This window comes from Sorex araneus, chromosome 5 (genome assembly GCF_027595985.1).
Source record: "Sorex araneus isolate mSorAra2 chromosome 5, mSorAra2.pri, whole genome shotgun sequence".
NCBI lineage: Eukaryota > Metazoa > Chordata > Mammalia > Eulipotyphla > Soricidae > Sorex > Sorex araneus.
In genome coordinates this window covers 73547356-73574090 of record NC_073306.1, presented here as the reverse complement: position 1 = coordinate 73574090, position 26735 = coordinate 73547356, and the positions used below count along the sequence as shown (strand labels likewise).

Here is a 26735-nt window from a genome sequence, read left to right as displayed (position 1 = left end):
TATGCTTTTCACAATTACTCTTCCTGTAATTCTGTGAGGGTGGGCCGAGAAGAAAAAATAGCAACCTTCAGCCTAATCCCTCAGCGTCTTCCAGGGCTCTAACTACAAAACTCAGTTCCAGCATAGTCTTATTACTAGATAACCAATGGGGAAAACACATAGAAGTTTACTAAGTTCACTGAAAACATCAGTTTTCAGTAAGTCCTAAGATTTACTCAATGTCTTAGTGACACCATGGTGTTCAATGAGCTCTAAAGAAACGTTGACAAAAGTAGTCAGCAAAACACAAGAGTCTAAATTAATAAAGACTCTGAGTAGCAGAATAATAGCAGCTGAGCAAAAGATCGAGGAGTTTCAAGAAGGAAGAAACCACTAGGAAACAACAGAAGGTGAAAAAGAGTCTGAAACGAAATGAACAGCATACCAGAGAACTATGTGACGAGTTCAAGAGGAACAATACAAGAAACAGAGTCCCTGAAGAACAGGAAGGCTAATGTGTTGTACAAACAATAATTAAAGAAATCATTGATGAGAGTTTCCCACAGTTGAGGAATATAGGCACCAAGTTCCAAGAGTCCCAAAGGGTCCTAGTGAAAGTAGACCTAACTAGGAAAACACCAAGACACATTATACTCAGAACGACAAATTCCAAAGAGAGAGACAGAATACTGAATGCAGCAAGATCAGAAAAGGAGCTTAAATGCAAAGGAAAGCCCATAAGATATATAGCAGATCTATCATATGAAACTGTGAATCAGAAGGGTATGGAGGATTATAGCACAAAACTCAATGAAACGAACATCTCAACATGAATACTCTATCCAGCTGGACTCTCATTCAGATTTGAAGAAATAATACCAAGTGTTATGAGCAGGCAACAGCCTAGGGAATTTATAGCCTTGAAACCAGTTTTATAAAAAGCATTAAAAGAGCTGCTCTAAACGATAAGAGAAACTTTCCAAAATAAGACATTGAATATAGCACTCACTAATGAGGCACATAGTTGCCCTCTTCAGATTAAGAAAGTTAAAAACAGCAATCAGTCATCAAGAAATGAATTTTATTGATTTATTTTCTCGTAATTCCACTTGTCATTCCTTTAAGTTTTGTTGGAGTAAGTAATATGAAATAATTTGGGGTCGGAGGGAACCTGGGAACAGTGGTTGAGGAAGGGCACCCCGGTGTGAGACTGGTGTTGTCTGCCTGAAACAAACCATGATGTCTTAATATTTTATATAATGAAGAAAAGAAAAATGTGCTATTTTCTTCTGAGTTCTAGGTCCTGGTAATAAATCCAATTATTTGAATCATTGTCCAACTGCAAACAATTCTTCTTTTTATTTTATTATTATTATTGTTATTTTGGCTTTTGGTCCATACCTGGTGGTACTCAGGGCTTACATCTGGCTCTGCATCCAGATATCATTTCTGGTGGGTCTCAGGGGACCGTATGGATGCTCAGGCTCAAATATGGACTGAGTGCATGCAAGGCAAACACCCTATCCTCTGTGCCATTTCTCCAGCCTTCCAGTTGCTTTAAAATATTTATTTTCTGTGTAACTTTAAGTAAGTTGATTATGAAATCAGTATAATTCATTGGTTTTATCCTGTTTGGAACTCACTACTTCCTTAAATATAAATGTTTCTATATTTTGTCAACTTCAGAAGATATTTTTTGGGGGGACAGGGCTCGTAGGCACCATATGTCGTGTTGGGGGTCAAACTCAGGTGGCCAGCTCAAGGCAAGTGCCCTACCTGCTATACTATCTCTTTGGGCCCCTATTCCTATGCTCCTGAGCATCTTTTCAGCATTATATTCTCCTACTTCTAGACCTTGGATACCATGAAGGTCACCCCTTTTATTATTAGTGCCCAGGTTCCTGCACCTGTTCATTTTTCTAAAAGTCTATTGCTCAGACTGCTAATTTTATGTTGATACATCTTCAAGCCCGTTGACTCTTTGTTATTTCTGTTCCTTTGAGACTATCAGGAGAAATTTTGCTTTCATTTTGGTCTCTGTATTTTTCAATTCTAAAATCTCCCGTTGGTTCTTCTTTATGCTTCCTACTCATTTGCCATAACTTTCTATTTTTCCATTTGCAATTGTTGAAGCATTTGTATAACAGCTGCTTTAAAGATTTTTGGTCGGATAATTCCAACACCTGTGTCACATTGGCTTGGTTGCTTTCTATTATTTTTCCAGATGCAAGTGTCCTGGTTCGTTATAGCCTACTCACTTGCTCTAACAGAGGTCTCTTTTGCGATGCTGGGGAGCAGCCAGGGACTATAATCGGAGATGGGGGGAGTATGTTTATGGTGCCAGGAATTGGACTCTAGGTCTCAAGTGAAAAAAAGCATTTGACCCACCCCTTTGAGCTACCACCCCAGTCTAATGAAATTTTTATTTGCCGTATTCGGCATCAGTCACCCCTTCTCTTCACCCCTTTCCAGGCCATGGAGCATTCAGGATCATGTCTGTACATGTGTAGCACCAGAGAGTAAGCCCAGGCCATAATGTTTACAATGGGTACTTCCTAAGTCACTAAGTCATCTTCTCTGTATTTATGGCTGGAATCCCTAACAGCTGAGCTGTGGACAGCATCAGGATTTGGATTGTGGCCTTGTAATTGCTAGGCACGTTTTTTTTTTTAAGCGTTTGGGGATAAATTGTCTCTCGGGGATCACTCCTGGTAGGGCTCTGGGGAACACATAGGGTAATGAGGATTGAATCCAGGTCAGCTTCATGCAAGGAAAGTGTCTTACTCCTTGACTAACTCTTTGAACACTAGTAAATGTTTTAAGCCACTGTGGCATCATCTAGGCCCTGGTAGCCCCAGTAATTTCAACTAAATTAAATTATTTATTTATTGGTGGTTCTGGGGATCACAGATAGTAGGGTTGTCTGGTTTAGCAGGATTGTGCTTTGTGTATAACAACACCATGGATTTGAACTCATTGGCTATACACTGTGCTAGCCCTCCAGGCCCAGCCCCTAGTAATTTTGGATTGCACCCTGGACACATTGAGTATTATGAAACCCCGGCTATTGTTTAAATCCTATAGAGGATGTTGTTTTGATTCTTTTTTTCCAGACAACCGATCTGGCTAGATTAAAGCTGCAAGTTTCAACCCACCTTCTGTGGGCTCTGTTTCTAATCAATGTCAGCTCAATTCTTCGAGTCTTTTGTAACACTGTTCAGATTTGTCTACTACCAATGGTTCATCTGCTGGTCATGAGACATGGGTCTCTGGAACATGACTCGTGATGTATCTGTTAGTGCAATTTTCAGAGTTTCTGGTATGCTAATTAGGGTTAGATCCACACTGTGGATAATCATAGCTAAGTGGTAATCCAGGCATATAAGAAATCTGTCTCTGTCTGCTTGAGCTGCTATAAGAATGTAATAAACTGGGACCTTAAATAGCACACACTCTTTTAAAGTTTAGAATCTGGAAATCCAAGACTGGGACATGAGCAGATCTATTATGCAATGTGGGCCCACTTCTTGTTCAGGGTAACTTTTTTTTTTTTTAATCTTATGCTCCTTCACATGTGAAAAAGGTAGGCACTTCTTTGGTGCATGGGATAGTGTGTCTTTACTTTATTTATTTTTTGCTTTGTTTTGAGCCACACCCAGCCGTGTTCAGGGGTTACTCCTGGCTTTGCACTCAGGAATCACTTCTGGTGGGTTTGGGGGACCACATAGAATGCTAGGGATTAAACCCAGGCTGCCTGCATGCAAGGCAAGTGCTTACCCACTGTATTATCACTCCAGCCCTGGAGGTCTTTATTTAAATTTTTTTTATTTTAGGGCTATACTCAGTGCTCAGAGGTCTCTGCTGGTGGTGCTCAGGGAACCATGTGGTACTAAGAATTGAACCCAGATGTCCTGCATGCAAAACATATACTTCCATCCCATTGAACTATCTCCAGATCTGGAGAGTCTCTTTCTCTTTTTTGGGGGGATTGGAGCCACATCAAATGATGCTCAGTGCTCACTCTGGTTCTGCACTCAGCGATCACTTCTAGTAGATTCAGGGGACCATATGGGCATGCTGAGGATTGGATCCTGGGTAGCCACTTGCAAGGCAAGCAGCTCATCTGTTGTACTATCGCTCCAGCTCCTGGGGGTCTCTTGTATAAGGGCATGATTTCTATTTGTGAGAATTCCAGCCTCACAAACTAGACATATAGCAAAATCCATTATATACCTATACCATTATATTGAGGTAGTACAGCGGGTAGGGCGTTTGCCTTGCATTCGGCCAACCCAGTTTCAATTCCTCTGCCCCTCTCTAAGAGCCCAGCAAGCTACTGAGAGTATCATGCCTGCATGGCAGAGCCTGGCAAGCTACCCATGGTGTATTTGATATGCCAAAAACAGTAACAACAAGTCTCACAATGGAGACGTTACTGGTGCCCGCTCGAGCAAATCGATGAGCAACAGGGATTATATTGAGGTTATGTTTCAGCACATGCATCATGGGACCACACAACAACTAGGCTATGGCACAATTTCTCAACTTTTCAGTTCCTTGATGTTTCCATTCTTTGGTCCTAAAACAATCTAGTTGAGGTTTTAATTACTTTACTTTTCCATAGATCTGGTTTTGATTTTGGTTTTTGGTGGGGGAGGGTGGTTTGGGCTGCACCCTTATATGCTCAGAGGCTATTCCTGGCTCTGTGTTTACACCTTTTTATGCTCAGGGATGATTCCTGCCTATGCCTGGAGGACCTTTGTGGGGCTAGGGACTGAATTTGGGTTGAGCACATGTAAGGCAAGTGCCTCACACCTTATACTCTCTCTCTCTCTCTATCCCTTTTTCATAAAGTTTTATGGCTCAGTTTTCATCAAGGATCAAGCAGCAGGAGGAATGAGAGAGGAAAATGTCAATGAAGATTTGCTCCACTATTCAGAGACAAGCTTCCTTGTCCTTAGACATTCCCAAATTTATTTGGCCTACTATCCCATTTTTGGAAAGAAAGATTACTCAGTACTGGCCCGGAAATTTACTTTCTTTAAGTGAAAATGTAGTGTCTCCCAATTGCACCTGAGACTACTACTGTCCCCCTGGAGCAGTACGGGGCTCCGTTGGAGGTTTTCTCAACCACTTTGGGAGCCCTGCCTTAGTGTTGTTCCCTGTAGGCACCCATTGTGACACCCACCATTGCCACTACAAGAAGGCTCAGGAGTTGGATCATGAGAGAACAGAGGAAAGAAAATTCAAGAAAAGATGCACATCCTCTGAGTATCAAGAGTTCCTATCCAGTTCTGAGAGAACTAGGTTTCTCCTGGAATTCTTTTTTAAGTGGGAGACCAGTACCATTTCAGGTTATAGGGTATCAAGACAAGAAATAATAGAAGGGGCTGGGGAGATGAACTAAAATTCCAGAGTGCATGCTTTGTATATGGACGCACTGGGCTCCACAACTAGAACCACACAGTTCCCCAAGTGCCACTGGCATCAAACCCTGAGCACAAAGCCAGGAGTAGTTCCTGAGCACCACCAGATGTGACCTCAAATTAAGGAGAGGGAATTGATTTGGTTGTTCTTGAACTCTGGTTCTCTCCAGTCCACCTGCTACTATTTACTTTTGAGAGATCTCAAGTGTTCTGCAAGCATTCTGTTCTTCTTTCATAACTGAAAAATAGAGAATGCAGAACCTTAGTTTTTCTTTGAGCTTCACAGATATTTTGCTGTATTTGCTATGATTGCATGCTAGGGGGAACTCTTTGGATCTGTAGTATATGCTACGTTTTCACTACAATTGATTTTTGTTTGGGGCCACACCTAACAGTACTCACAAACTACTCCTGGTCTTGTGTTAAGTGATTGTGACTGCTGCCAACAGCGTTTGGGAGATCCCATATGGTACTGGGGATACAACCTGGAGCTGCAGTATACAATTGTAACCCTTTGGGATATTTCCCTACCCTTTCATTAGCAATCCCTCCCTCCACTTACCCTCCCCTCCCCTCCCCTCCACTTACCCTCCCCTGTCCTCCCCTCCCTTCCACTTACCCTCCCTTCCCTTCCACTTACCCTCCCTTCCCCTCCACTTACTCTCCCCTCCACTTACCCTCCCCTTCCCTTCCCTTTCTCTCCCCTTCCCTTCCTCTCCCCTCCTCTCCCCTCCCCATTTGGTTTTTGGGCTACATACAACAGTGCACAGGGCTTACTCCTGGCTCTGCGTTCAGGGATCATACCTGATGGGTTCAGGGGACCATAACCATATGGAGTGCCAGGAATTGAACCCGGGGCCACTGTATCCATGGCAAGTGCTCTACCTGATGTACTATTGCTCTGGCTCCCTTTTTTTAATTATTCCTATCAGAGAAAGAATCCTCTGGTTCCTCCTGTCTGTAGTATGTAGACCAAATAACTGTGATTCATATATTAAATATGCATTTATTTAATTTACTCTTGTGGTAAACAGAGACATAAAACTGGTCATACCTCCAGGCAATCTTGATCTATGCATTGAACTTTGTTTAGGAGCTTTGTTCCCTTTTTATTTGAACAATCTCTGGGTATGTAATTATGAAATTATGAGGTAGTAGATTGGAGCGCATAGTAAGAACAAAGTCTTCAGATTTCTGAACTTTTGCATTTTATAAAAAATTGCTTTTAGTGTCATTTCACTCAGGTTCTGGTAAAAGTGACATCCACTGTTGGGTAATTCTTGCAAAACACATTTTCAATTTTTCCTTCTTCAGACATGTTAGATCAAATGTACTAGGAAGTATCACAGTGATGTTTAAAACAAAACATCGTACTCTAGGATAACTGTTCAATATTACCAGTGTTATTATTTTATTCTACTAATAATCCTGTCAAAATATTAAACAAACATGATTTCTTAGCACCAACTATCCTTCACATGAAGTTGAATTCATTCTAAAAGCTGCGTGTGTGTGTGTGTGTGTGAGAGAGAGAGAGAGAGAGAGAGAGAAACAGAGAGAGAGAAACAGAGACAGGGGAAATTCATAAAGCATTTTTCCTTCGTTCTTTTATATTTGTGAAGTTACCTTTGGTTTTTAAAGAAAGCATCACTTTCATTACATGAAAAACACTTTAGAAAATGAAGAACAGTAGGCTGGAGCAATAGTACAGCAGGGAGGACATTTGCCTCGCACACTGCTGACCCAGTTTCGATCCCCGGCATCCCATATGTGGGTGTGACCCAAAAAGATAAAAAAAAAAAAACAAAACGAAGCACAGAGACAGAAGTAAGCCCTGAGCCATACCAGGTGTGGTCCAAAAAAAAAAAAAAAAGTTCCTTTGGGTCCTGGTAGATCACACAGTAGTACAGGGCAGGGCTCCTTAAAAAACGTTCCACTCATGACCCATTTTACCCTTGAAATTTTTGTGTGACTTTGGGTCCTTAGGTATATAAAACCAGTATACCAAGCACATGTACACTGTTTAAAAGTTGCTCCACCTGCAGTTTTTGATGCTAGGATTCAGAGTGCCTTCCCTGCAAGCAAGGTCTTGAGTTCAATGGTAGAGAGCTGCTGCATGCTCGGAGTGTGGTCCTGGCTGACTGTGCCTGGCAGCTCTGCAAGCAGTTTCTGACTGCACCACAACCAGTTTTGCGTGAGCACTGTAATTAAAGAGTGCAACCCCTAGCAAGAACATCTGCTAAGTGTGGGAATACCACAGGCTACTCGTGTATGACCAGACAGTGCCCTATCAAAGTGGGCAACCTCTGATGCAGTGTGCAGGCATCACTACACCACAGTGAAGTGTACTTTATGTCTAGTCATTCTATCACTATCACTATCATCCTGTTGATCCTTGATTTGCTTGAGTGGGCCCAGTAATGTCTCCATTCATCCTAGCCCTGAGATGTTAGCAGCCTCTCTTTACTCATCCTTCCCAAAGGTGCTGCATTAGAGACTCAGGATTAGGAGAATGAGACCCACTATTGTTCCTGTATTTGGCATATGAATACGCCACAGGGAGCTTGCCAGGCTCTCCCGTGCTGGCAGGAAAACTCTCGGTAGCTTGCCAGGTTCTCCGAGAGGGAGAACTAGGCTATAAGAGCATGGCTGTGGCTGGGTTCTAGAGGTCTTCAGCTGCCGGGGCTCTGCTCGGGATGGGGAGGGAAACTCAACCCACCTCCTCCAAGGAGCCCCAGTGAAGACAGCCAGGCACGGGGGCAGGAGACTCTGCGTTGCTCTCTTCCAGGAGCTTGATTTTATAGTCTCTGGCCGTTGGCCGTTGATGGGATTGCACGGTGCCAAGTCATTACAACAACAAAAGGAGCAAAAGAGATGGCTCTCAGGGGCTTCACTGTTTGGTGCTCAGAAGACCAGGGTGCTGGTGATTGAATCTGGGGCTCCATTGAGTCATCTCATCTCACCTGCATTATTATTGTTTTAGACAGAGCTCTCTGCAGAGGTACTTTTGGGATGAGTCCTGGAGGAAAGGAGGGAGGAGTGAGTAACTCAGAAATCATCTCAAGGGAGGGAACAGCAGAGTAAAGGCCCTGAGGCAGGAGTGGTGTGGTGTGTACAAGAATCAATGTGATTGTTTTCCTTGGGAACAAGGAAGCCTGTGGGACATGAGGACAAGGTGAGGGGGGAGCAGAGAACAGGTCGAGGTCAGAGTTGAGTTGGTGACAGAGATGACACCAGGTTGGGGAAGGAGAGTAGCGGAGTTTAGAGTGAAGTTAAAATGCCAGTTTATAGGCAGTTCTGACAGTCTAAAGTATGACTACGAAATTGGATGGCTGAGGTGGAGGAATGATAAGATAAAACTATGAGCCAGGGGATAGGATGGATCTTTTTGTTATTATTAAGTAAAATAACCACTAGTGATGATAAGAAAAATGGTGTACAGAAAGAGATAATCAGGCAGATACTAGAATGAAAGAAAAGTTGGCAGATGAGTACCAAAACCAGAGGCAGGAGGTAATCAAGTTTAAAGCCATGTATTTCAAAAGGGTCATGCATTTTTAGGCACAAGGAATGGGGCTCTAGAATTGACAAAGATAAAGAATGACTCATTTCATCTCCTACAAGGAGAGGTTATGGCATTTGGAGGAAGGGGCAGTGGATGTGACATAGTGGGAATTGAAAGGTGGAACAACAGGTGAACTAGTTCATCCAATTGATCAAAGCTATCCAGTCATGGTAGATGATGAGATGGCTGGGGTGGCAGATAGCTGCAGATGAAAGGAAGTCCCCAGGCAATGGTCTTCCTCTAGCACACTCTAGCACACCGATGTGCCAGACAATGACAAGGTAGAGCACAGGTGTTCCACCCACGTGCACTAAGGAAGTCTGGAATAATAGGAAACCGCTGGGTTACAGTTCTAGCGAGGCCCAGGGACGAGTTACAGAGCAGCAAGCCCCAGCAAGGAGACACAGGTGACAGGGTTTCTGCTAGACAGATTCCAAATCAGTAATACACACTCTGAAGACAAGAATGGCATGGGGACAGACCAGATAATCCTATTACTAGAGGGGAGCAGGATGTGGTAATATGGGCCAGAGAGATAGAGTCAGACAGAGGCACTGGGGGGAGGAGAGAGAGACAGAGACAGAGACAGAGAGACAGAGACAGAGAGAGACAAAGACAGAAAGACAGAGACAGAAATAGAGAGATGTGGGGGCAGGGGAGTGTGTGTGAGAAAGAGAGAGAGAGAGAGAGAGAGAGAGAGAGAGAGAGAGAGAGAACCTAAACCCATTTATTTGAACTGTATAATTAACTTCCCAAACATCTGAATTTTGTATGCAAGTCTTTCATATAATTCTCAGAAACCCACAAGCACAGGAAAAATCCATTTTCACACTAACAGTGCTATCAATGTTTTGGGGGCTATTGTGGCCATTTAGGATTTAAATGAGTTCTTTCTGATTGCAAATAATTTCCACTACCCTACCTCAGCTTTGGTTTAGAATTACCATTCTTAGATCTAGATTTCAGAATAGTCTTGCCATCCCTGCAATGCACATCATTTTGCTGCTCTCAAAATTGTATTGCTTTAAATAGTTGCCAGGACCTGTTTTTTTAAATCTGATTCCTGTCAAGACAAAAATATATTGTGAAAAATCTTAAACTAGAAGGGGTCAGTAGGAACAAACTCCCAGTAAAAAACAGGCAACAGACCTGGGGGTGTTAATGTTGAGCATGAGGTGATTATAGTTAATAATACTATGTTGTGTGTGGTAAGCCAATGCTACTTCAAAAAATATATTGCACTGCATATTTGAGAGTTGCTAGGAGAGTAGATCTTAAAAGTTTTCATCACATGATCTGACTTCTATGAGGAATATAAAAAAGCAAAGCCAGGGAATAGGCCGTGGCCAATGAAAACAAACCCAGAGATACTGCCAAAAAGAAAAGTCTGCCAAGGGGGATGGGGGGGCCGGGGAGGGGCAGAGGACAAAGGACTGGGGACAGTGGTAGAGGGATATTGGCACTCTGGTGGTGGGTGTGGTGCAGCAACATTGTGTGCCTAAAGCGTAAACATTACTCTTATAAATCATGATGCTTCAATTATAAAAGTAAATGAAAGTTCTCATCACAGAGAAAGTTTTATAGCTATGTTTGGTGACAGATGTCAACAAGGTTTATTGTGGTGATCATTTCATAACACATACATTTATTGAATCATGTGGCACACATGACACTAAATTGCTACATATTTATTTATATCTTAATACAGCAAAACAACAACAACAACAACAACAACAACAACAGCAACACACACACACACACACAGATACAGCGCCAGCTGACTTGCTTGCCAGATTTTAAATGGGCTTTCAAGAAGAAAAAAAAAAAAAAGGAATCAAAACCCAAACCAACAACGTATCATTGTTTTAGGCCAAAGAGAATACAAGGGTAAGGCACTTGCCTTGCAAGAAGCAAGCCCTGATTTAATCTTGGCACCATTTATAATCCCCCTGAGCACTATCCAGAATGAGCATCGAGCCAGGAGAGAGCCCTGAGCACTACCAGGTGTGGTTCAAACAAACAAATAGCACTATTTTATCTTTAACCTCCTGTAGGAAAAAAAATCTCAGTCTGCACTTCTAAAAAAAAAAGTGCAACCTTCAGTGAATTCATCTGCAAACACTGAGACTAGTGGAATGAAACTTCCTCCAGCAAACATTGGAGTGTGCAGGTCCCACAATTCGATATGTGACCCCTAGCAAGCATGACTAAATGTGGTCATCTAAAGAACAGAGGGAAAGGGGAACTTTTAAAAATGACTATGGTTTAAAGTTGTCAAATATTAAAAGAAATTATGAATAAAGTTCAAAGATCACTTTGACAAAAATACAATTGTAGGGAATCTTAAGATACTCTTCTCAGTAATGGACAGATAATCCAGACCAAAACACATTAACAAAGAAATAGTGGCATTAAATGAATTGTTATTTGAAGAGATTCACTTAATAGGTACATATAGAAACATTATTCCCAAAGAAATGAATACCTGTTTTTCTTAATTACACATGAAATATTCTCAAGGGGTCAGAAGGATCATATATTGAGACACAAAATACCTTTTAGTAAATATGTGAAAATAAAAACATATCAAGTAATTTTATTTTTTTGTTTTTTGTTTTTTTTTTTGCTTTTTCGGTCACACCTGGCGATGCACAGGGGTTACTCCTGGCTCTGCACTCAGGAATCACCCCTGGCGGTGCTCAGGGGACCATATGGGATGCTGGGAATCGAACCCGGGTCGGCCGCGTGCAAGGCAAATGCCCTACCCGCTGTGCTATTGCTCCAGCCCCTCAAGTAATTTTAATCACAATGGTATGAGACAGAAATCAATCATAGTACTCCAACATGTGCAGGCTAAACAACATGCTTCTGAATAACTTGGGTCAATGAAAAAAACTGACAGACAAATAGAAAATTACCTGGAGAACAAAAACAAAAAACAAAGGGAAGAGCCAGCAGTTCTTATGGGATGTAACAATAGCAGTATTGAGAGGAAACATCACTCTGGAGGTCCACATAAATAAACAAGTATTTAATAAAAAATAAAAAAAAGTACTGAATGAACAGTCAAACCTTATACCTGAAGGAACTAGAAAAGGTAAACCAAACAAAACTGAAAGTCATCAGAAGCAAAAGAAAAGAAAGAAAAAAAATAATAAAGTTAGAGTAAAATTCTTGAAACCAAAAAGACTATGCAAAATATCAATGAAGCAAAGACCTCGTCCTTTGAAAGAATCAATCATCATCATCATCCCATTGATTGTAGATTTTCTAGAGCGGTCTCAGTAACGTCTCCATTCGTCATAGCCCTGAGATTTTAGAAGCCTCTCGTTACTCGACCCTGAAAGAGCCTTCAATGCGGCACTGTTGGAAGGACGAGAAAGGATAAAATAAATAAATCTCTCAGCAGGCACACCAAGAAAAGTTTGAAAAAATAAAAAATGTAAGCTATAAAATTATAATAGATAATTCAGAGAGTACTATCAACATCTGTAAGCAAGAAAGTTGAACAACATAGCAAAAATCAAAAGTTTAGATTCATACAACTATCCAGACTGAAACTAGAAGAAATTGATAACTTGAATAGAACAATCACAATCACAGTCACTGGCATCCCATCGCTCATCGATTTGCTCAAGCGGGCACCAGTAACGTCTCCACTGTGAGACTTGTTATTGTTTTTGGCATATTGAATACTCCACGTGTAGCTTGCCAGGCTCTGTCGAGCGGGCGAGATACTCTCGGTAGCTTGCCACGCTCTTTGAGAGGGGCGGAGGAATCGAACCCAGATTGGCTGCGTGCAAGGCAAATGCCCTACCACTGTGCTATAACTTCAGCCCATCACAATCACAGAAATAAAAATAATTACAATTCTGTCTAAGGGGCCGGAGGATAGCTCAAGTCGTAGAGCACATGCCTAGCATGTGTGAAGCCCTGAGTTCAATTTCTGGCATGGTGTATTCTCATGACAGCCTTTAGTTGTGGTCCTGGTGTCCCCCAAGCACCAGCCAGCCAAAGCAATACTACCCCGCCCCCACCCCCTGTGTTAGCACTGAATCATCTAAACCATTAGGCTCAAGCTCAGGGTTAACCATGACTGTCAATGGGTGCAGGACTCCCCAAGTTCCCCTACGGTGGTCTCTAGGAAATATTTTAATGTAAAAATCTCCTACAAAACAAAAGCATAGGAACCAGATTACTTCACCAGTGAACTCGACAAAAATTGCAAAGAATATCTATCCTGCTCAAAGTTTTCCCAAAAAGTTGAAGAGGGGTGAACATCCCCAAATACTTTCTATAAAACCAATATTGCTCTGATTCCCAAACTAGGAAACCGGAACACACACAAGAAGAAAAGTACAGATCTGATGAACTTAGACACAAAAATCCTCCAAAAAATATAGGCAAAATTAAATCCAAGAACACATTGGGGCAGAAAGGATAGTATAGCAATAAGGACTTGCTTTGCAAGCACTCCTTAAATGCAGTTTTAAACCAAACCTGGGTTTGAAACCTGGCTCCCCATGGCCACACACACAAAAAACAACAACAATACATCAAACATCAAGAGAATTATTCATAATGACTAAGTGGAGTTTAAGGGATGCAAATTAATTAATGCAATGCATGATAGGACAACAAAAGAGATAAGAATCATATGATTATATTATAGATGTTGAAAAACCTTTTGACAACATTCAACATTCACTTAGGATAAAAATATTCAGTAACTGGAAATAGAAAAAACATACTTCAATAAAATAAAAAGTCATATATAAAAAACTGATGATAACATTATATTCAATGCTGAAAAACTGAAATCTTTCCTTGAAGATCTGGTACTAGACAAGCATTATTCACTCATCACTACTTTTCATTGTAGTTTTAGATTTTCTAGCAAGAGTAGTTAGGCAAGAAAAAGATATAAAAAGAAGTTAAAACTGGAAAAGAATTAGTAAAACTATTATTATTTTCTGTTGATTTTATATATATATATACATATATATATATATACCAAAGACTGTCCCAAACTACTGAAAGTAACTATTGGTTACTGTTAAGTGGCAGGATACAAAATCAATGCACATAAATCTGCTTCATTTCAATATGCAAACAAGTTGGAGGAGAGGTAAATTAAGGAAACAATCCCATTTACTACGGCATCAAAGACGATAAAATACCTAGAAGCAAAACTAAAGGAGTAGAAAGATCTGTACACTGAAACTGTAAAAACATTAAACATTAAGACCTTAAACAGTAAGACATTAAAAAAAAAGAAATGAAAAGACAAGACATTTGTGCTCATGAATAAAATAACTAAACAGCATAATAGTTATTTTATTGAAGGCAATCTACAGATTCAGTGCAAACCCTGTCAAAATACTTATGGCAGAGAGAGGGATGGGGGTGGGGAGGGAGGGAGAGGGAGGAATAGAGAGAAATTGAGATAATGGAAGGTTAAGCACATTATATGAGGGTGATTGGTTTGGTCCCATATGTTCCCCTGAGCACTACCAGGAGTGACCTTTGAGCTCACCACCAGAAATAGCTTCTGAGTACTGTTGGGTGTGGCCCCAAACCCAAAACAAAACAAAACAAAATATATTTGACATTTTAAAGGAGAAATAGAAGATAAAAATCCTAAAATTTGTGTCAACAGTAAAAGATCCTAAATAGCTCAAGAAATTCTGATAGGAAGAAAAATGGAGGCATGCCAATTGACATCAAAAATACTGAAAAACAGGGCTGGAGCAATAGCACAGTGGGGTGGGTGTTTGCCTTGCACACAGTGGATCCCAGTTTGATCCCCAGCATCCCATATGGTCCCCTGAGCACTTCCAGGAGTAATTCCTGAGTGCATGAGCCAGGAGTAACCCCCGAGCATTTACGGAAATCTTTCGTACAAATTTCCTTCCTTTTGTGAACTAGAATTTCTTGAAAAAGTCTATTTAAAAAAATACTGAAAAACAATAGTACCTAAAATTATGCACATCCAAAGTATACTATTAGGACAAAATAGGCCCACAGATCAAGGGAATAGAATTGATAGTCCAGAGATAAACATCATTAGTATATCAATATATAATCTAGAATTATATATCTTAAATCATACACAAGAGAAAAAGGAAGACTCTTTAACAAATAATGCTGGGAAAATTGGATGGCCACTTGCAAAAAATTAAATCATGGCCACTATTTAACACTATAGACAAAAATTAATTCAAAATTATGAAAAACTTAGGTATTAAATATAAAAGACATAGGAGAAAAGGCTGGAGTGGTAGCACAGAGGGTAGGGCATTTGCCTTGCACGAGGCCAACCGGGGCTCGATTCCTCCACCCCTCTCAGAGAGCCTCAAGCTACCGAGAGTATCTCGCCCGCATGGCAGAGCCTGGCAAGCTACTTTCGATGTGCCAAAAACAGTAACAAGTGTCACAATGGAAACGCTACTGGTGCCCGCTGGAGCAAATCTTTGAGCAACAGGATGACAGTGATACAGTGATACTTCTCAGCCTCAGAGAAGTGTTTGTGTGCCTATATGCACGCACTGTGTGCCAGAAGCCTGCATTTGGTCCCTGGCATCTCATGTTCCCCTCAGCATTGTCAGATGGGAAGCACTGTAGTCGCTAAGCATTGTGTGGCCCCAAACCCAGAAAAAAACACATATAAAAACTGAAATTCCATATGATCTAGCAATACCAGTTTAAGCATTATCTAAAGAAAATGAAAACACTCATTGACATCCCTATGTTCAGAGAAATATTTATAATAGCAAAAACTTGGAATCCACTTATCAACAGATGACTAACTAAACAAGCTATGGTGTTTCTACATATATCCGATGGAACACTATTATGCCATTAAAAAGGAGGAAGCTGTGCCCTTTACTACAAAACAGATGGATTTTCAGGGTGGGGGGTACCACACCTGGCAACACTCAGGGATCCATATTTTGTCAGGGTTGGAACTTTGGTGCTCACCACACACAAAGCATGAGCTCCAGCCCTTGGAATCATGTCCTCGACCCTGAAATGAATGGATCTTGTGGTTATATTAACTGAACTAAGGAAGGAAAACATAATTATCGGATGCTTTCATTTATATGTGATCTACTAATGCAAATTAATTGGGAGAAAATCCACAAACTCCTACTCTCAATGAGAGTTATGATGGTTTCCAGAGGGAAAAGAGAGGAGGGTATGAGGAATGAATGAAAGGTTTTTTCGGTTGCGGGGAAGGTTCCGGAACTTTGGTAGTTATAGTGGCGACAATTACATACAAATGGAGGAGTCAACCAAAACTCCTGAAATTCCATAATATTATAAATCAATAGTAAAGAAATGAAACCAAGAATAAGCAAGTGTTCCATCAGAAACTGTTTCTTCTTAGATTTTAACAGTTATTTTTTTTCTTACTCTTCCTGTATGTCAGAGTTCACCAGTGTCAACTGGGATATTTTACTACTTACCTCTGACCCAAAGTTGCTACATGACTCTCCTTAAGGGCTAGCTCAAACAGATACAGTTTTAATCACCACAGTTTACTTTAGATTGAGCCCTCCATCACCAAAACCTAGTTCTCTCTCATCCATCTGTCTCTCAAGCCTTTTCTTAGAAAATATACCAGAAATGGCAAATGCTTCCCACAGGGCCAGAAAAACAGCAAAAATAGCACTAAATGCAAAGAACGTGTATCAGAAATTATAGCTTGTCTACCTTTAAAAATTAAAAGTGGAGTAGGACATTTGCCTTGCATATGACTGACCCAGGTTCAATTCCTAGCATCCCATAAGGTTCCCTGAGCACTGCCAGGAGTAATTCCTGAGTGCATAAGCCAGGAGTAACCTCTGAACATCAACGGGTGTGACCCAAAAAGCAATAAATAAATAAATAAATAAAAATTAAAAGCTTTATATCATGGTTTAATGAATTGATTTATGGTTACATTGGAATACACCACAAAATTTACTTCTGTTATGGACAAGACTTAACTGGGAATCACAAATGTCCAATCAGTAGCTTTCCAAAGTTCAGGTACATAAAATATTAAATTTTATAAAATATTAAATTGTTTTCTGAAAGGTGACCAATTATATAATTGATCTGGAATTTGTAAGGTTCAAGTCGGCGCAAGCACAGTTATGTCTATTCTCTTTACTTATTCAAAGGTAAGTTCCAGAGTGTAGTAGCTATTCTATATATCCTAAATATGCAGTCAGAGAATCTGATCTAGTGAAAGTTCTAAAGACTCTGATCTACTAGTGATAGCTCTAAAGACTTTTTTCCCCCTGAGTCACATCTGGATGTGCTCTGAGGGACTGTAGCTGGATATGGAACGAGGGTTGGCCATGTGCAAGACAAGTGCCTCTACCCCTGTGCTAGCTCTCTGGCCCTCAGTAAATATTCTAAAACTGAGATTCCTAAGCTTATTTGGCTACCGTGTCCTTTCGAAAAGAAAAATTACTCAGCAGGGATTGGAGAGAGTACAGTGGCTAAGGCGCTTTTCTTGCATGTAGTCAACTGGATTTGATTCCTGGAACCCCATATGGTCTCCCAAGCTCACCAGGAGTGCTCCCTGAGTATAGAGCCAGGGTTAAGCCCTGAGCACATCTGGGTGTGGACTCCAAAACATAACAAAACAAAAACAAAACAATTAGTCAGAAGACCCCTGGAAATTTATCTCCTTAAAGGGGGCAAGCAGAAAGCACCCCAATAATTGCACACTACACTATGACCACCTCAAGATCAAGTTAGAGACCCTATCCCCTGGAGAAATTTTTTAACTTTGGCAAACACTGTTCTAAACATTATTTATTTCTAAATTTTTGTTGTTTTGATTTGGGGTTCACACCCAGCAGTGCTCAGGGTTTACTCCTGGCTCTGCACTCAGGAATTACTCTTGGTGGTGCTTGGGGTCCCATAGGGGCTGCTGGGGATCAAACCTGGGTTAGCTGTTGCAAGGCGAACACCCTACCTCCTACATTACCACTCTGTCCCCTACTTTCTTTCTTTCTTTCTTTCTTTCTTTCTTTCTTTCTTTCTTTCTTTCTTTCTTTCTTTCTTTCTTTCTTTCTTTCTTTCTTTCTTTCTTTCTTATCTTTCTTTCTTTCTATCTTTCTTTCTTCCTTCCTTCCTTTCTTTCTTTCTTTCTTTCTTTCTTTCTTTCTTTCTTTCTTTCTTTCTTTCTTTCTTTCTTTCTTTCTTTCCCTCTTTCTTTCTTTCTTTCTTTCTTTCTTTCTTTCTTTCTTTCTTTCTTTCTTTCTTTCTTTCTTTCTTTCTTTCTTTCTTTCTTTCTTTCTTTCTTTCTTTCCCTCTTTCTTTCTCTTTCTTCCTCTTTTTCTTTTCTTCTTTTTAAATTTTTTTTAAAATTTTGGGGTTATACCCGGTGATGCATGGGGATTACTCTGGCTCTGCACTCAGGAATTACTCCTGGCAGTGCTCAGGGAACCATACAGGATGTTAAGGATCAAACCTGGGTCAGCCGCATGCAAGGCAAAAACCCTACCCGCTATACTATAGCTCCAACTCCCTTTGCCCCTATTTCTAAAATGTTTTAAAATGCATCTGTACTTATCTAAAATCATTCTATTTCTTTGGTTGGGAGTTAGGGAATGAGGTAAAGAATATTGCCAATTGTATCCCAGGGCACTAGTTAAGTTTTGTACAAGAGGCCTGGGTTTGATCCCTGGCACAGCATGATCCCCACAAATACCACCAGAACAACTTTTGAGAACCTCTAGGTATGACCCCAAAACCATAGCAAAGAAATAGCAAATAAATGTTGCTACTTGTGGCGTTATTAATTATAAAAATATTAATAGTAAAGCCACTCTGTTGTGAAGATGCCATCGTTGTTTCTCACGACAGTGGTTATGTCCTCAGTTTTAGGCTGAAGCATGGTTCATTGGTTTGGATGGAATCATATGGCATCCCCATAAGGTACTTTAGAGAGTGAAGTGGTAAGTTCAGACTTAAATTTTCTTTGTTTCCTGTCAGCTTGTAATGGAAGATGGGGCACCAGTGAGGCAGAAACAAGCCCGAAACTGTATAGAAAATAGCATAACAGACTTTCCCCTTCTATCATTAAATGTTAACTTCTGCCTCACCTGCTCTTTCCCACATCCTTTTCCCAGATTGAGTTCCCTGTCTCTGCTTTGGCTCCCTGCTTACCTGAGTCCTATTAGTCTGTATTGTTCCATCTTTTGTCATAGTGAGAAAACATAGTTGCTGATTTCTAGGGCTTCCACAGGACTTCCAAGTCAGCAAGAAACAATACCAACTCTGGAGAATGCATCATTCTCTTCTCTTAATTTTTATGGAAACATGTTAGTTGGAAATACATGAAAATTGAGATAATGGGGATAATAGTGTCTAGTTAAAACACAAAAAGAATTTTACAAATTATTTCTTGGCATTTCAATCTTGTCATTGTCTTCATAATGATATGTATAATGTAAGCTTTGTGGGCACGGGCTTCTTAGAATTACATTTCTCTAAGCTTTTTTATGGAAGTCCATACACATCAAGAAAAGTGGGCTTTTTGTTTGTAAGGTCATTAAAATCATATAGTCATAACTGCCTTACCAGTTTCTCTGTGACACAACTAAATATATCTCAAAAACTTTGTGTATTGGGCTGGAGTGATAGCACAGCGGGTAGGGTGTTTGCCTTGCACGCGGCCAACCCGAGTTCGATTCCCAGCGTCCCATGTGGTCCCCTGAGCACCACCAGGAGTGCATAAGCCAGAAGTAACCCCTGAGCATTGCCCGGTGTGAGCCAAAAAGAAAAAAAAAACTTTGTGTATTTATTCGACAGAACATTCTCAATTCTAAAGTAAAGTAAAGGTAAGTTGTGCTATGTAACATCATACTTGGTTCTGAATCTTGCCATACCTGGCAGGGTCATTGTTGACAGTGATGAGGGATCCTAGTGAAGCAAGTGTCTTAAATTCTGTATTATTTCTTCAATTTCATTAAAAAATAAACAATTTGGGGACCATACCTGGAGTTGTTCAGGGTTTACTCCTAGTTCTGAGCTCAGATATCACTCCTGGTGGTACTTAGGGAACCATGTTTAGGATGCCCCCATTTCCCTGGCCTTCTCTCCAGTCTCAATATAAAAAACAAATCAACTCAGAAATACGGAGACAGGATGATAGTACAGTGGGTAGGGCACTTGCCTTGCATGTGGCAACCCAGGTTGTACCCTTGGCACCCTGTATGGCTCCCCAAGCACACCAGGAGTGATCCTTGAGTACAGAGCCAGGAGTAAACTCTGAGCACCGCTGGGTGTGGCTACCAAACTAAATGAAGAAATAAATAAACAAACAAGTAAACACCTGAAGTCCACAAGATGAATCTTAAACATGAAATTCAATGTATGCCTTCAAGTTTATATTTTTCTATGAATGTTTTCTTATGTATGCAACTGATGGTATTCTTAGCAACTATGTTAACTACAGAGGATAAAATGATTGTGCAACCTGGAGTTGGAATGAAAACCATTTGAGATAGAGATCAAGTTGGGTTTATAGCTACCATTATTGGCAGCTTTACTATCAGTCATTTCCTGTGGGAATATTTCACAGAGACATACTTTTATGCCTTGACTATTCATTAAATGGCTCTGTTCCAGGGAGTAAAAATATTGCAGAACTATAAATACTAATGTATGCAAATTATAGTGCAACATTTCATAGCATTTTCCTAGATGAAATTAAGATTATTAAACAAAGTCTTTTTTTTGTTCATCATTGAAAGAATTTTAAACAACTCTAACCCTCTAACCCAATATGATCAAATGGAGAGTAAGGCAACAGATTGGAAATTAAAGCCAGTTATTTACTCTAAAGTTGACACTAATAAAAAACCCACAAAACCAACATATCACCTACAGTATATGAGGCTGTATTTTTACACAGTTGAAAAGGAAGTTCCATTTTTAAAAACTCTTTTGGCTTGTGGGGCACACATGGTGGTGTGCTGGGCTTATTACTGGCTCTTTGCTTAGGGATCACTCCTGACCAGGCCCAGGGTATCGTATGGGGTGCTGGGGATAGAACTTGGGTTGGTCATGTGCAAGGCAAACACCTTATCAGCTGTTTTTCCTAGTGAGTGTATTATTATTATTATTGTTATCTTTTTTTATTATTGTTATCTTTAAGGAAGATAAGGCAAGCTCTGCATAAAACAAAAACAACAATATACTGTAAATGGGCATGAATAAAATACTATTGGAATTTGGGAGAATGGACGATCAGAGGTTATATCAGAGAGAAGTTGTATCTTAAAAGATGGGACTCGAGTGCCCGAGAACAGACAACTGGTTAAATAAACTATGGCACATCTACACAATGGAATACTATGCAGCTGTTAGAAAAGATGAAGTCATGAAATTTGCTTATAAGTGGATTGACATGGAGAGTATCATGCTAAGTGAAATGAGTCAGAAAGAGAGGGACAGACATAGAATGACTGCACTCATTTGTGAGATATAAAATAACATAAGACATACCCAAGGACAATAGAGACAAGGGCCAGGAGAATTGCTCCACGATTTGAATCCTGCCTCATATGCTGAGGAAGAAGGCAGTTGGGATAGAGAAAGGACTACTAAATCAATGAAGATAGAAGGGATCGCAGGGATTGGGAGATGTGTGCTGAAAGTAGACAAAGGACCAAACATGATGGCCCCTCAGTATCTGTACTGCGAACCATAATGTCCCAAAGCAGAGAGAGAGTAAGAAGGAAAGTGTCTGTCATAGAGGTTGGGATTGGGGTGGGATACTGGGGACATTGGTGGTGGAAAATGTACTCTGGTGGAGGGGTGTTCGATCTATCATTTCATGACTGAAACTCAATCATGAAAGCTTTTAATTGTATCTCACAGTGATTCAATTAAAAATATTACTATATATATATATTTAAATGGGAAACCTGTCTGCAAATAGAGATGCAGACAAAGTTATTCCGGGAGGCAGAAACAGATACCAAACAAAGGTAATGTACATCAAAACACATTTTGAGACTGGAGCCTTGGCAGAATAAAGTAGAGACAAGGAAATGACAAGTTGGGGCTAAACTGATTTATTCAGCCACACAAGCATTCATTCATTCAATATTTCTCGAGTTCTTACTATGTGCAGATACCAATCATGCCAGGAATTTACGAGCATGTTTGTGAGCCACTCATTGGCCCTTTTTAATGTGTATGTGAACACCAAAGAAGCGTTACTCCACCAGGGTTGACAACGATGCTTGAACACTGCTGTCCTGTACCGCGTGGCACTCTAGTTTACAACTGCTGTGTGCAGCGCGGGATTTAATGTTTGCAAGACTGGGTATTTCCAACCAACAGCGCTGCTTTTCAACCCATTGAGTGTAATCAAAATGAAGCGGTGAAAGGGGGCATTGAAAAATGATATTTGATCTTGGGAGCCGTCAGAATCATTTCTGTGTTAGTATGCATTCAATTCAGAGAGTAAGAGGGTGAGGGGCGCTGCAAAAATCCTTCAGATAGCTGCCTCCCCACGCAATCAACATGCTTCAGTACGTTTCTAGGACACCGTGCCCTGAGATACACCTGTACTCATACCTGGTCCGTCAAAACAATGTTTTCCCTCAAGCATGGACTTGCTAAACTGGACGCGCCTCGTGCAACGGTGGCAAGGGGAGTTGCTGGGAAGCCGGTGGGTGGCACTTCGGGCGGGCACTTTCCTCCCCAGCAGAACTTCGCAGCCTGCAGCCCTGATTCCTTTTCCCGCCCGCTCCTGGGCTCGCCTGCGCGCTCCCCGCGCCCCGCAACGCCCCGTGCGCTCCCGCCCACCCGCGTTCCCCGCGCCCCGTTTCAGCCTGTCTCGCGCCCACTCGCAAACGCCCGCTTGGCGGCCCCCCGCGCCCCGCGGCGGCGGCGGCGGCGGCGGCGGCGGCCCGGGTTCGGGGCATGCGCGCTGCGGCCGCGCCCCCGCCCTCCCCGCTTCCCGCGGCGGAGTTATGCCAAGTATGTGAGGAGCCCGCGAGGGCCAGCGCCGGTCATGGGGAGCCGCCGCCGCCGCCGCTGCCGCCGCCGCCGCCCGCGCCCGCGCGCCTCTCAGCCCTGCGCCCGCGGCGGGGGCGAGCCGGGGTGGTGCTGAGGCGGCGGGGATGGCGGACCCTCTGAGGAGGACGCTGTCCAGACTCCGGGCCCGACGGGGGCCGTGCGCCGTCGGGGTCCCCGCGCTCCTGGGCCCCCGCGACCTCGCTCCGGACGCCCCCTCAGGCGAGTGGGCCCCGGAGAAGTCGGGGGCGCCCGGGGTTCGGCCGCGCGGCGGGAAGGAGGCGGCCCCCGTGGGCCGCGGGCTCCCGCGCGCCGCGTCCGAGGAGACGGAGGAGGCGGCCGCGGACGGCGCGGCGGCGGCGGCGGCAGCGGGCGACCCCGCGCTGCAGCCCCGCCGCGGCCCACAGGGGGCGGAGGCGCCGCGGCCGCCCCCGCCTCCCCCCGCGGCGGGCTCCTCCCCGGGGGCGGAGGGCGGCGGCGGCGGCGGCGAGACGGGCAGGCTGCAGACCCAGTTGCGAGAGGCCTATTCTCTGCTGATCCGGGCCATGCACGACCTGCCCCCCGACTCGGGCGCGCGCCGGGCCGGCCGGGGCGGGGCGGAGCGCGGCGGCGACCCCGCGGGAGCCTGGGCACCCGGCCCGCCGCCGTCCCCTGGCGGCGCTGCCCACCGCGCAACCCGCCCCGCAGACCCGGAGCCGCGCGCAGGCGGCGGCGGCGGCGGCCGTCGCGGGCAGCAGGTGTCCCCGCCCCGCTCGGCCCCGAGGGAGCCCGGGGGAGGTCTGCGACAGAGTCCTCGGATGCGACTGTGGTCCAGCCGGAGCCTCGAGGACCTCCGGGCTGGCGCCAAGCCTCCTCCCTTCCAGCGGTGGCCGAGCGACAGCTGGCTCGGGGGCGACCCGCGTGGGGACCCGGACGAAGCCTCGCCACGTGGAGGCGGGATGGACGGCTGGAGCGGGGACGGCGCGAGGGCCACGGTGCTCGCCGGCACCTCGACTCCCAGCCCCGAGAACCGACTCTGCGCGTCTGGGAGCCCCGGTGGGGAACCCGCGGGGTCCGCGGTGGTTCCCAGCAGCAAAGGAGCCGGCCAGGACGGGCTGCCGGTCCTCAGGCCGCCCGCGGTGACAGTCAAGAAGCTGCAAAAGTGGATGTACAAGGGACGTCTGCTGTCCCTGGGCATGAAGGGTCGTGCCCGCGGGACAGCCCCCGGTGTCGCGGGGACCCCGGCCACCCCCCCGAGTCTGAGCGCGTTGGAAATGCACGCAAGCCCGGTGCTCCAGGTGCCCGCAGACCGAAGGATGGCGCTGACAGGTAGGTTTGCCCGGCGGGGCGAAGGCGAACCCCCAGAGCCTGCAGTTTGTCACCCCGCGGCAGGCTGCGGCGCCGCGAGCCAGGCTTCCCGCAGACAGCCTCGCCCAGCACCGGGGCGCTGCGGCCGTCGGGGAAGTGGCAGCTGGCCGCCACTTGCAGGGGCACCCGCGTCTGGTCTGGCACCCACGCCGGCTGCGCGCTCACCCTCTAGACAATGGCTGGGGGAACTTTGGGCTTTTTGTTTTGTTTTGTTTTTCCCTCCCTGAGAACCCCTGTCCCGCTCCCGAGCACCTCCTGGAGCAAAGGTGAAGTTCACCACGCGCTCGCAGAGGGTTTCCAGATGGGCGGTGCTGCCCGGATCTTTCACTCTTCGTCGCTCTGGGCAGATCCGCGCAGACTTTTGTGGAGTTTGTGAATTTGAATTGGATCCAGGGTAGACTTTTATGGGCTTCATAAACAGTCATTTAACTCCTCTCTGTCTTTCTGTCTCCCTCCCTCTCCCTCCTCTCCCTCTTCCCATTTTCACCCCCCCCACCCCATATACACAAAATAAAACACTCAACCAGAAGAGCAATCATAACTTCCATTTTCTAAAAAAAAAAAGTCAAGTCCTGTCTTACAGATTGTTCACTGCTTCTCTTTCCCTCTAACAACAAAGCCCAAACAATCTGTTTTTTTTTTAAAACTGGAAAATCAAGGGCACCTGTATTTTAACCTTATGAACTTCTATAAAAAAAAGGTGCAGCATCGAGTCATTTGTGAACAACATATTTTGCCCTCAGGATAAGAGTTTGTCCCCTGTTTTATATGAACCTGGTTTTTAATTTTCACTGAAGGTTTAGGTTACCAATACTAGAAGTCGCTTAATTATGTTGTAAATAGAAGAAGAAACGCTTCTCTGAAAGAAGCATAATACTTTTAAAGTGAGCCAAAATCAACACGATGTTTTGAACTGCGTTCTTGAAGATAAAGGTTTAGAGTGAACACAAGACTAGTACTGAAATGTATAGAGCATTCATGGTACTTGACAATTTCTGGAAAGAGTCGCAGATCCTATAGGACTGGGTTAGTACACATTGGTTTGGTTTAACCTATTAAAAAACAAAAGAGGGGAGAGAAAGTTCACAAAATTTCTAATCCCACATATGGGACAAATCAAAACATTAAAAAGTATATATAGACTATAATAAAGTGTTTCAAATCTATCTCCAATAAGTCTCCAGTCCACATCTGTCAGATTTTTCCTTAATTTTATTTTCTTTTGCTTGACTAAAAGGAGAATGGAATATAACTAAAAGGATAATAGAATACATTTTTTTGTGCAAGGTTCATAATAAGCATTTCCAGGTATGAAACAGTTTAATCATTTATTTCATTTATTTATATTTTTGAGTAATATCTTTACCTAATCTTGGTTTATTTAAATCTTTGTAAATTTTACTTTCTGCCAGCACAAAAAATATATATAAAACTTTAGTCCAATTTTTTCCCCTTTTGTTACAAAGGTTAAATAATTAACATCTGATAATTTCTAATGCTCTGATTTGTTGTGCAAACATTCAGGAATTTAAAAAGTAATAATAAATGTAACTTATGAATGAATTTGTTTAATTAAAAGTACTATGTAATAGTATTTTATATAATTTTCAAAAAAAATCTAAGCAAAATCTTTAACATAATTTGAAACACTTTCTCAGATGTTATTCCCTTTCAGACCACCAATTCATGTTTTAGGGACAATAAAAGTAAGTTGTGTAATGTTCACATATATATTAAAGATTTGGAAGTTTTTTTTTTAACTTTTTATGAAGGTTAGTTGAACCTTCATAAACCTAAAACCATTGTGTATATATATTATGTAATTCTCATATAATATTTACTGCTAACTCCCTACCCTCCAGTGAATTAGGATGTGTCACTTACCTTCAATAACAAAAGAAACAGAAGGGATAATAGTGTTTCCCTGTCACTCAAACTAGAATATCATTTGTGTATACTAACCCGGATTCAAGTTCAGGAGTCTGTGACTCCAAACCCTTGATTTACCTAAGGTCAGACAGACCTTATTCTTTAGAGGTTTGAGCCAATTAATTCTGTTAAGTTAGTCTGGATAGAGTTGGTGAATAGAATTTCAGCAAGGTGTACAGATTAACTTCCTAGAAGTTGCAAAGAAGTGAAGATTAGGAAGAATCCTAAAATAGGTTTAAAGACATTAAAAAAAAATCAATTGCTATATTCCTTTAAAAACTTTACCCTTTAAATGTTTATGTAGTCTAAACTGATATCACTTGTATTCTATTTTAATATAACATTATAAAGTAACACTTTCTAAAAAAATTAGTCACATACTTCAGATGAGGCAGTACATCCTTGGTTACATAAAAATGTTAAATAAGGATCCTGGATGTAGCTCAGGCACATGT

The 26735-nt window shown here is 42.6% G+C and overlaps 1 protein-coding gene across 5 annotated transcripts in view; it reads left to right on the top strand.

Annotated features, from left to right (window-relative positions):
- The first annotated feature begins 23430 nt into the window (after positions 1-23430).
- SYDE2 (synapse defective Rho GTPase homolog 2) overlaps positions 23431-26735 on the top strand; it is a 55052-nt gene continuing 51747 nt past the window's right edge. For all 5 annotated transcript variants that reach the window (XR_008630340.1, XM_004603631.3, XM_055140601.1 and 2 more), the window contains exon 1: positions 23431-24312. Coding sequence is in view for 4 of the 5 variants with exons in the window: in XM_004603631.3 (XP_004603688.3) it covers positions 23550-24312 (763 nt within the window). In the remaining variant the exon portion in view is untranslated. The remainder of the gene's footprint in view (positions 24313-26735) is intronic.